Source organism: Orycteropus afer, unplaced genomic scaffold, assembly GCF_000298275.1.
Source record: "Orycteropus afer afer isolate SDZICR_OR568_19922 unplaced genomic scaffold, OryAfe1.0 scaffold00364, whole genome shotgun sequence".
NCBI classification, from domain to species: Eukaryota; Metazoa; Chordata; class Mammalia; order Tubulidentata; family Orycteropodidae; genus Orycteropus; species Orycteropus afer.
The window spans coordinates 3411148-3423438 of NW_006921951.1; the positions used below are offsets into that span (position 1 = coordinate 3411148).

Genomic DNA, 12291 nt, shown 5'->3' on the forward strand with positions numbered 1-12291 from the left:
ATCTGGACAGGGTGTGGCAGGGCACCCAGGCTCCATCGGAACACACAGACTGGGATGGAATTCCTGCAAGCCCAGAAGGTGGGTGGGAGTTAGGGATGGCTGCACCTCCATTCACCAAGAGGCTGTGGGGTATTAGAGTAACAAGGGGAATATTGCACCTTTCCAGTCACTGGCATCTGGAATGTCCTTGTGGCTCCCGGCAAGTGGAGCCTCTTAAATCCCTGCAATCTGAGAGAACACTATTGCTTTAAATATCCAAAATGGTCAAACCGCTTGTCAACATTCAAAATGGCTGACCGCTCCAGACAGACAAAAGTCCACAGCTCAGCCTGCCTTCCTCTTCACTGCTTTTCCTTTTATTCACCAGCCAGCAGTGCAGTCCCCTGTGCAGTCCCTGGCTAGGAGGGCTGATTTTTAGGTTAATTCGTAGGTCCTAACACCACTTGGCAATATCCAAGCTGTCTGTGCCATCAGGGTCCCTGTCAGAATGCAGCTCCGTATTCTCCTTTTTTGGTGTTTTCATGCAAATTCTTCTACTAGTTGGAGTTTAGTCCACGTCTATATCCTTCCTTTCAAGGCTCAAGGCTCCAGAATTATCTTCTGTATCTGTGTTAATTGGCTCCCCTTCTCTTTGTTGACGAGGGTCTGTGCAGTCCTTCTGTCTATTCCACCATCTTACCGGAACTCAGAAATAACTGATACTATTTCAATCCTTAAAGTGTTTATCCTTTATTCAACTTTTTTTGGCGGGAGGTCACCCATATAAAATAAACATTCTGGAAGCAAATCTTTTCTTACTTTAACTTATTAATAACTCTGTACTCCAGGACCTTAACTATAGAAATCTGACTTTTTTCTATTTTTACAAACTAAGTATGTGACCATATGGCTCACAAAGATTACATTATTTACTATCTGGTCCTTTATAGAAAGGCTGTATTAGGCCATATAGCCTGTATTAAACACCTAACTTTTTATTTATTTTTCTAAGAAAAGTTATAGCTAGTAACGATGCTTTTAAGATATCTAGCAACTATAATTTTAATAAATAAGACTATTTAAGTTATTGTGGTGAATTTAAAATGGCCACACATGTCACAAGGTCTCTGAAATTCCTCTCATCTAGAGTTGGGCTCTACCACTTATCTGTCAGTTTGTCATACTATGGTGGCTTGTGTGCTCCTGTGATGCTAGACACATGACACCAGTATTTCAAATACTAGAAGAATCACTCAGAGTGGACAGGTTTTAGTGGAGCTTTCAGACTAAGAGACTATGAAGAATATGTCCAGGTTCACTTGTGGAAAAAACAAATTGAAAACCTTATGAATATCAAGGAAACACTATCTAACATAGTGCTTGAAGATAAGCTTTTCAGGTTGGAATCTACTCAACATACGCTGAGGAAGAGCTGACTCTTCAGAGTAGAGGAGACCTGAAAGACATGATGGAGTAAGGATTTCTGGACCTTCATTTGCTGATGTGGCACGACTTAATATAAGAAGAAACAAGTGTAAGCATTCATTAGAAAATGGAGCATGGGGTGGACAGAGTATGAATCTAGGAAAACTGGAAGCTGTGAAAAATGAAATGGAACACATAAAGATAGATATTTGAGGCATTAGTAAGCTACACCAGGAATAAAAAAGAGGAATGGCATTGTATTCATTGTCAAAAAGAACATTTCTAGATTCACCCTGAAGTACAATGCTGTCAGTGATAGGATAATAGGATAATATCCATATGCCTACAATGAACACCAGTCAATACTACTAGTATTCAAATTTTACCACCAACCACTAAAGATAAAGATAAAGAAACTAAAGATTTTAATGCATTACTTCTGTCTAAAATTGACCAAATATGCAGTTAAGGCATACTGATAACTACTGGTGATTGGAAAGTGAAAGATGGAAACAAAGCAGTAGCATTGGTAGTTAGAAAATACGGCCTTGGTGATAGAAATGATGCTAGTCATCACATGATACAATTTTGTATGAACAATGACTCGTTCAGGGCAAATACCTTTTTTAAACATCATAAACAGCAACTATATGTGTGGACCTCGCCAGACAGAATACATAGGAATCACATCAACTACCTCTGTGGAAAGAGAAGATGGAAAAGATCAATATCATCAGTCAGAACAAGGCCAGGGGCCGACTGTGGATCACACCATTAACTGCTCATATGCAAGTTAAAGCTGAAGCTGAAGACAATTAAAACAAGTTCATGAAAGCTAAAAATGACCTTGAGTATATTCCACAAGAATTCAGAGACCATCTAAAGAACAGATAAGATGCACAGAACAAAAGTGACCAAAGACCAGATCAGTTCTGTGATAATATCAAGGACAACATACACGAAGAAAGCAAAAGGTCAATAAAAAGACAGGAAAGAAATAAAAGAGCAAAATGGATGTCAGAAGAAAACTCTGAAACTTGCTCTTAAAAGTAGAGTAGCTAAAATGAATGGCAGAAATGATGAAGTAAAAAAGCGGAACAAAAAATTTCAGTGGGTTCAAGAGGTCAAAATAAAGTTCTATGATGAAATGTGCAAAGATTTGGAGTTGAAAAATCAAAGCCAAAGAACTTGCTTGGCACTTCTTAAGCTGAAAGAATTGAAGGAAAAAAATCAAGCCTAAAATTATGATATTGAAAGATTCTATGGGCAAAATATTGAACGAAGCAGGAAGCATTAAAAGAAGACAGAAGGAATACACAGACTCATTGCACCAAAAAGAACTGGTGAAAGGTCAACCATTTCAGGAGGCAGTATATGATCAAGAACTGATGATACTGAAGGAGGAAGTCCAAGGTGCACTGAGACATTAGTGAAAAATAAGGCTCCAAAAATCAACCAAATATTCATTGAGATGTTTCAACAAATAAATGCAGCACTGGAGGTGCTCACTTGTTTATGCCAAGAAATTTGGAAGACAGCTATATGGCCAACTGACAGAGAAAGATTCATATTTCTGTCCATTCCAAAGAAAAGTCACCCAAAAGAATACATAAATTATTGAACTACATCATTAATGTCACATGCAACTAAAATTCTGCTGAAGATAATTCTAAAATGGTTGCAGCAGTACATCAATAGGGAACTTCCAGAAATTCGAGTGGGATTTATAAGAGAGCATGGAAAGAGGAATATCACTGCTCATGTTAGATAGATCTTGGCTGAAAGCAAATAACATCAGAAACATGTCTACCTGTGCTTTGCTGACTATTCAAAGGGTTTCCACTATAAGGATCATACTAATTATGGATAACATTACAAAGAATGAGAATTCCAGAACACTTAATTGTGTTCATGAGGAACCTGAACATCGACCAAGAGGCAGCTGTTTGAACAGAACAAGGGGATACTGCATGGTCTAAAATCAGGAAGGGTGCCATCAGGGTTGTATCTTTTCACCATACTTCTTCAATCTGCATGCTGAACAAATAATCCAAGAAGCTGGACTATATGAAGAAGAATGCAACATCAGGATTGGCGGAAGACTCATTAGTACTTGTGATATGCAGTTGACACAACTTTGCTTGCTGAAAATGAAGATGAAGCACTTACTGATGAAGATCAATAACTACAGCCTTCAGTATGGATTACAGCTCAACCTAAAGAAAACAAAGATTCTCACAACTGGACCAAATGGCAACATCATAATAAATGGAGAAAACACTGAAGTTGTTAGGGATTTCATTTTATCCATGATCAACGCCCATGGAAGCAGCAGTCAAGAAATCAGACAATGTATTGCACTGGGCAAATCTTCTGCAAAAGACCTCTTTAAAGTGTTAAGAAATAAAGATTTCACTTTCATGACTAAGGTGCATCTAACCCAAGCCATGGGAGCTCTAGTAGCATAGTGCCTAAGGCACTTGACTGCTAACCAGAAGGCTGGAGGTTCAAACCCACCAGCCACTCCTTGGAAGGAAGGTTGGGCAATCTACTTCTGCAGTGATACTGCCTCAGAAACCCATGGAGGGGTCGCTATGAGTCAGGTCTGACTCGACAGCACATAACAACAACAACAACCCAAGCCATGGTATTTTCAGTCACCTCATATGTATGTGAAAACTAGACAAAGAGTAAGGAAGACCACAGAAGAGTTGATGCCTTTGAATTATGGTGTTGGGAAGAATACTGAAAATACCACAGCCAGACATAGTGCATTGGGAAAAATGCACTGCATAATACCTTTTAGACTGTTTTAGAGCAAAGACGTCACTTTGAACAAGGCGTACCTCACCCAAGCCATGGTATGTTCAGTAGCTTCACATGCATGTGAGAGGTGGACAATGAATAAGGGAGAATGCAGAAGAACTGATACATTTAAACTGTGGTGTTGGCAAAGAACATCGAATCTACCATGGACTGCTAGAAGAATGGAAAAATCAGTCTTGGAGGAACTATAAGCAGAATGCTCCTCAGAAGCATGAATGGCCTGATCTTATCTCTCAAATTTTGTCACATTGTCAGAAGGGACCAATGCCAGGAGAAGGATATCATGTTTGGTAAAGTAGAGGGTCAGTGAAAAGGGGGAAGATCCTCAATGAGATGGATTGACACAGTGGATGCAATGATGGGCTCAAGTAGAGCAATGATTTGTGAGGATAGGGCAGAACTGGGCAATGTTTCATTCTGTTGTACATAGTAGGGTTGCTATGAGTTGTAACCAACTCAACAGCATCTAACAAAAACAACAGAGTTGGGCTCTTTTTCATTCCTCTTGAATTTAGGTTGGCATCATGATTGCCTTTAACAATAGAGTATGGTAGAAGTAATGCTGTGCCAGTTACAAGCCTAGTTTTTAAGAGAATTGGCAGCTTCCACCTTGTTGTCTGGAAGCCTGAGCCATTATGAAAGAAGTTTACCTGTCCTGGAAAGATAAAGTGGAAAGGCTAAAGTGAAGGAGAAGAGGGATCTAGCTGGGAAGGCTTGCCTGACACTGCCTGGATGTCAAGCATTGGTGTGAACTCATCTTGCACCCTTCAGACTAGCCTATGTACCTGCTGAATATCATCAAGTGACCCCAGATGAAAACACATAATGAAAAAAATCACATTACCTATGACTTGACTCAATTCATGACACAAAATCACAAGATGTAACAAATTGGTTGGTGTTCTAATACTAAATTTTGGGGATGATATTTTATGCAAGAACATAAAAAAGCAGAAAACTTTTTTTGCAAATGATTTTTTCTGCTAGAGCAGAAAACAAGGGCAGTTACTAAAAGCATAAAGATATTTAACCTGAGATATATACACAATTTGATTAATTTTTATAGAGGTCTGTTTATAAAGAAGAAATTTAAGCTTTTAAAGTCTAATATACCTCATGTTGACCCATTAGTACATACCATCCAAATTTCCTTCTGGTTTCAACAATATCTGTGGAGATGCCTCCTTAAACTTTTCACTTTTTATTTCAAGAGGAGGAGAATCAACAGTAGCTGAGGGGTTCATTTGAAGTGAAACATATTGTACTTTTTCTTCTCCAATGATTAACGGTTTGTATACTTCCCCTTCAGGAGAAATCTCTGTGAAACAAAATGTGCAAAATTTTGATAGGTTCTCAAAGTGATGTGAATTTTACCTATGATAGCATTGAGGGCAAACTTTAAAAATTACATCCTGAATAGACAGACTACAGACTGGAAGAAAAACTCTGGGAAACAATTGGAAAGGGGTTTAATATCCAGAATATATAAAGAACATTACAACTTAACAGCATAAAGATAAATACCCCAGCCAAGAACAGGCAAAGTAACTGAATAAACATTTCACCAAAGAGGATATAAAAATGGCCAAAAAGCACATGAAAAACTACTTGATATCATTAAATCAAAAATCCAAACCAGTTGCCCTTGAGTTGATTCTGACTTATACTGGTCCCATATGTTTTAGAGTAGAACTGTTCTCTGTAGGATTTTCAATGACTGTCATCTTTTGAAAGTAGATCACCAAGCCCTTCTTCCAAGGCACCTCTTGGTGGTTTTAAACTGCCAATCTTTTGGTTAGTAGCCTAGTACTTAACCATTTCTGCTACCCAGGGATGTTTCATTAGTCATTAAACAAACCAAACACACTGCCATCAAGTCGGACCCAACTCATAGCGACCCCTCCTTGGGTTTCCGAGGCGATATCACTATGGAAGTAGATTGCTCAACCTCCCTTCCGAGGAGTGTCTGGTGGGTTTGAACTGCCAGCCTTCTGGTCAGCAGTCAAATGCCTTAAGCACTATACCACCAGAGCTCCTCATTAGTCATTGTTGTTGTTGTTGTTATGTGCCATTGAGTCGGACCTGACTCATAGTGACATCCCTCCTTGGGTTTTCAAGGTGGTATCACTATGGAACTAGATTACCCAAACTTTCTTCTGAGGAATGGCTGGTGGGTAGGGAGATGCAAATAAAAAACTCCTACTAGAATGGCTATGATTAAAAAAAAAAAATGGAAAATAACAGATGTTGGTAAGGATGTGGAAAAATTAGAACCTTGTCCACTGCTGATGAGAATGCAAAAAAGTCAGAGCTGCTGTAGAAAACAGCTTGGCAGCTCCTCAGAAAGTTAAACATAGATACTATATGACCCAGCAATCCCATTCCTAAGTATATACCAAAAGGAAGTGAAAGCAAGACCACAAACAGAAATGTGTACATCACTGTTGACTGTAGTGAACAAAAGCCAAAAGGGGGAAGGAACCCATAAGTCCACTGACAGATGAATGGATTAACAAAATTTGATATATGCGTAATATGGAGTATTACTCAGTCATAAAGGAAATGAAGTTCTGATAGATAGTACAATATGAATAAATCTTGAAAACCTAATGCTTACTGAAAAAAATCACCAAAGGGTAAATATTATATGACCCCACTTATATAACATGGGCAAATGCACACAGACCAAAGCTTATTAGTGGTTACCAGAAGTGAGAGGGAGGGGCCACTGAGTTTCTCTTAATAATGGAAATGGAGTGTAGGTGGCATAACATGCACGTAACCAACATCACTGAATCAGTTAAAAAAAAAAGGGAAATGCTTTATTATATATATTTTTACCATCATTAAACAATTACAACATGCATCCTTACAATAAACTATTCATGAAGCTCTGTTACATAATTAAGAGTAACAAGTTGTTTAAAGAATATCATAGTCAAATTTCAATTCAATTGTATACAGTGGTTTCTAGGATAGATAGTACATGGTTTAATTTCTTTTTCCCTTTTATAAAATTAAAATATATGCATCAAAATAATATTTTAAAACTACTTTTTTGTTTATTTCTAGTAATTCCTACTCACTTCTAATTGTTCTACAAGTCATAATTTAATCAATGCCAGGAGAAAATGAATTTACCTCATAACAATTTATTGCAGTTACCTATAAAACACACTCCTCGGAAGCAAGGTTGGGCAATCCTACTTCCATAGTGATACTGCCTCGGAAACCCAAGGAGGGGTCGCTATGAGTCGGGGCCGACTCGACGGCAAACAACAACAACAACAACATAAAACACCCATTCATTCCTTGAAGATTTTACTTTTTATGTCACTGTTAGATCTTGGCAAAATGATTCTGTTATAACTCTTAGGGAAAACAGGTCTTTTAATAAACGATCAGGGTTAATTAAATATCAAGAACAGGAAAAAAATACAAAGAAGAAATGTCTACTTTTTTATACCACACACAAAAGTCTATGTGAGTTGAACTGTAATTTTAAACATGAAATCAAACAATAAGCCTTCTAGAAGATACCATGGGAGTATATCACCATGATTACTCAGATTTTTAAAATAGAAAAAAGTGCTAGTTATAAAGAAAAAGACTGGATAAATTAGATAATAATAAAATTCTGTTCTTTAAAAAATGATATTAAGTAAAAAGTCATCAATAGACAAAATGTATTTACTTGATATAACAAACAAAGGGTATTTATACAGAATATCCAAACAAGTTCAAAAACTGAAAGAAAATACAATGGAAAAAAACGTGCAAGAAATTTGAATGTCTGTTGTCACTGAATCAATTCCAACTCATAGTAACCCTACACAAACCCTATGTTGTTCTTGTTACATGCCGTCGAGTCCGACCCGACTCACAGTGACCCCTCCTTGGGTTTCTGAGGTGGTATCACTACGGAAGCAGATTGCCCAACTTTCCTTCTGAGGAGTGGCTGGTGGGTTTGAACCACCAGCCTTCTGGTTAGCAGTCAAGTGCCTTAGGCACTACACTATCAGAACTTCTATAGAAACCCTATGGGCACTTCAAAAAGAGTGTATCTAAAGAAAAAAGAACATAAATAAATAAAGCAAGACAAAATTTTATGTGAGACATCATCAAGAGGAATAAATGATTCATGATAAGAATGCTAGAACAGGAAGAGACACCCCGCCCCTCCAAAAAAAGGAAGAAAACTTTTGAACACTGGTTCAAAGAAAATTTCCCTAATATGATGAAAGACAAGAAAATTTGCATTCAAGAAGCTCAGTCAACCTCAAATAGGAGAGAATACAGAAGAAAATCTTCAAAACATACCATAATCAATCTTTCCAAAACCAAAGACAAAGAATCCTGAAAGCATCTCAGGAAATACAAAGAACAATAGCCAGTAAGAAACAGCTCTGATTTCTTGGCAGAAACCATGTAGACAAGAAGGCAAGCGAATGATATATATATATATATATATATACACCCTGAAAGAAAAATATTGGCAAACAAGACTTACACATCTGATAAAACTGTCCCTCAAATAGGATGGCAAAATTTTCAGGTAAACAGAAATTAAGGGAATTTGTAAAAACCAGAACAACCCTACAAGAAGTGCTGCTGCAGGGCATCTTTGGACAGAGACCCAACAGGGCAGACAAGAACCTGAGATTAACATATGAAACGATACCCTGAAACCAACCTAGATGTAAAAGTATCCAAAGTAAAATAAACTTACAAACTGAAAACAGGAAGTCAGAGATAACAATTTATAAATGAGAACAAGTACTATGCAAAACAGAGGAAATAAATCGTATAGTTATAGTACTTTCAAATGAAGAGGCAGTCAAGACAATTTCATGATAGAATGGACAATTTTAAACTAGAGAAGAACATAATTACTGAATAACTGCAAAGTAAATTAACAAACCTTCTGTGGTAATTAAATTTGATTTGTCAACTTGGTTTGGCCTAGTTGACTGGCTGGGCAGTTGGTAGTAGTTATTCCCTGTAATGAGACTGGCAATCAGCTCCACGGTGGGATCTACCACAAGCAGCTGAGTAGCTAGCTGCCTTTGGGATGTGGTCTGCTTCCTGTATATAAGGAGAAGCCTTGGGGATAGTCTCCAGCTTATAGCATGCTTGGAACCTGCACGTAGCCGTGTCGTCGTTCAGCAGCCTGCCATGCTCTGCCGACCTGGAGACCTACAATGGACTTGAATTTTTAATGGCCTACCATACGGTTTGGTAACATCGGAACTATGCCTTTTGACTTGTCAACCTTGGGCTTGGCAGCCTCAGCATCTAGAAGCTGTCTAAGTGAAGAAAAGCCTCTAGCTTCAGTGGGCTGGGAGCTGGACGCAGAGCTGAAGCCCAAGGCTGAGGAGCTTTCACCAAGCCCCTAGAGCCTGGCACTTTGAACTTGGACTTAAAGTCTCCAAACTGTAAGAGTATAAACTCCTATTTGTGAAGGCCATCCCATTTGCGGTATATTTCTGTTGAGTGGTACTAGGTAACCAGCATACCTTCTCATCAAAATAAAAAAAGAGGAAATTTCACCAATACTTAGTAAATGCTAAAACAATAGCAACAAAGAAACTAAGAAAACCCATAAACTAAATAGGCTCAGCACAGAAAATTATATGGAACAAAGAAATCAGCAGTACCACAAGAAAACACACAACAAAATGACACCCAGTAATATACTCATACCTATCAATAATTACACTGAAAGAAATGGATTAAATGCACCAATCAACAGAGAATAGCAGAACGTATAAGAAAACAATAGAATGCAACGCAACACACTACAGTCGAGTCGGATCTGACTCATAGTGACCCTTCTTGGGTTTCATTATAGAAGTGTATCACCTAATCTGCCTTCCGAGGAGCAGCTTGTGGGTTTGAACCACCAGCCTTCGAGTTAGCAGTCACTTGCCTTAGGCACTATGCCACCAGACCATGACCCATCAATATGCTGTCTACTAAAAATACACCTTAGATATGAAGACAAAAACAGACTAAAAATCAAAGGCTGGAAAATATATCAAACAAATGGCAATCAAAATAGGAGTAATGATATTAATTTCTGATAAAATGGAATTTAAGGCAACAAACAGCAAAAGAGACAAGGAAAGACATCATATAATGATTAAAGGGTCAATCAAACAAGAGGACATTACCATAATAAGTACCTATGCACCTAATTAAATAGCCCCAAATTACATAAATCAAACTTTAACAGAATTGAAAACAGATAACTCCACAGTAGTAATAACTTTAATACACTATTTTTTTTTTTTTTTAAATTGTGATTTGGGTGATAGTTTATAGAGCAAATTCACTGTCTGCACAGCCTTCACACACATGTTGTGTCATGACATTGACTACAATTTACCGCAATGCAACAGCTCCCCTCCCGCTTCCTCCTGAACAGTTACCTCTTCCCTGTGTCCATCCCTCCATGCACTCCTGCCCCCTGAACTGTCTCCCTGTGCATAAACTGCCCTACTTTCTCCCACGATTGTTCTCTCCAAGGAGTGTATCTATCTCAGGTACATGTTCAACTCTTATGCCTGTCTTTTGTTTGGCTAGAAGCCACAGGTGTGGGTTCAATTCCAGGCATGAAGGGCAGCTAGGGAACAGTTCTCAGGGGTTCCACCAGGCTATATTAGACCAGCAATCTGGGTCCCTGTCTTTTTTTTTTCCCCCAAATGATTTTGAGTTTTGTTCCACATTGTTCTCCCTCTCTATCCAGGATCTCCTACATAGATCCCCCTCCAAGTGGATGACAGTGGTAGCCGGGCACCACCTAGTTCTCTGGTCTCATAGTACTATAGGCTGAGGATCACATGGTGTACCAATCACGAAGACTAATTGTTTCCATTAATTTTGGTTTTCTTCTTTCTTCTTTGCTCTTGATGAGGAGAGACCCATAGTTGCATCTAGATGGCTGCTTGCAAACTTTTAAGATCCCAGTTGCTACTCGCCAAAGTAGGAGGTGGAACAATGTTTTGTGTGTTATGTCATGCCAAATGAGCTTGATATCCCCTGTGACTATGGTCCTGAACCCACAGGTTCAACTTCCCAGTCCCTCTGGGTAGCTGGCTGTGACCAAGAAGTGACTACAACTTTGGCCCTTGTCAGCTCTACTATACCCATGGGAATTATTGCAAAACATAAATACACTTATAGAAACGTTTTCTGCCAACCCTAGCCATGGTCTTGGGTGTACTCCCTGCTGCACAGACATACCTAAATAGTTCAGTCTGTCCACCCATTTATCCACCCATATACTCGTGTTTGCCATCACTGGCAATGCAGTACTGTATGTGCAAAGGGGTTCATCTTTGCTGTCTGTACCTCCCATGTACCTCTCTATGTCTTCCTCTTCCTCAGTGCCACCATGTTGATCACTCACATTTGGTATATTGCCCTTCACTTCACCCAAATCAATACTTATCTCTGCCTATCTGTGTTCCCTCCCTTTCCCTCCCAACCCTAGTAGCCAACAAAGAAAATTTCTTTCCATATATAAACCTTACCTTGACTTTTACAATAATGGACTAATACAATATTTATCCTTTTGTGACTGACTTATTTCAGTCAGCATAATGTCCTCCAAGTTCATCCATGTTATGTGGTGTTTTTCAGATTCTAGGTTATTCTTTAAGGTTGCATAGTATTCCATCGTGTGTATATACCATAACTTGGTTATCCATTCCTCAGTTGATGAACACCTAGTTTGTTTCCATCTTTTTCCTACTGTAAATAGCGCTGTGATGAATATGAGTGTGCATATGTTTGTTCTTGTCATGGCTCTCACTTCTTTAGTATATAAATGGCTGGATCAAATGGTATTTCTATTTCCAACTTTTTAAGGAATCGCCATACTGCTTTCCACAGTGGTTGTACCATTTTACAGTCCCACAAGCTGTGTATGAGTCCCAATCTCTCCACATCCTCACCACCATTTGTTATTTTCTGTCTTGTTGAACTTTGCTACTAGTGCTGGGGCAAGATGGAATCTCATTGTTGTTTTGATTTGCATCTCTCTAATGGCTAATGATC

The 12291-nt window shown here is 38.5% G+C and overlaps 1 protein-coding gene across 1 annotated transcript in view; it reads right to left on the reverse strand.

The window, feature by feature from the left end:
- Positions 1-12291, reverse strand: part of LOC103207321 (serine/threonine-protein kinase Nek1-like) — a 278788-nt gene that overhangs the window by 84355 nt on the left and 182142 nt on the right. The window contains exon 14 of the mRNA XM_007952898.1: positions 5369-5548. Within this exon, the coding sequence (XP_007951089.1) occupies positions 5369-5548 (180 nt within the window). The remainder of the gene's footprint in view (positions 1-5368; positions 5549-12291) is intronic.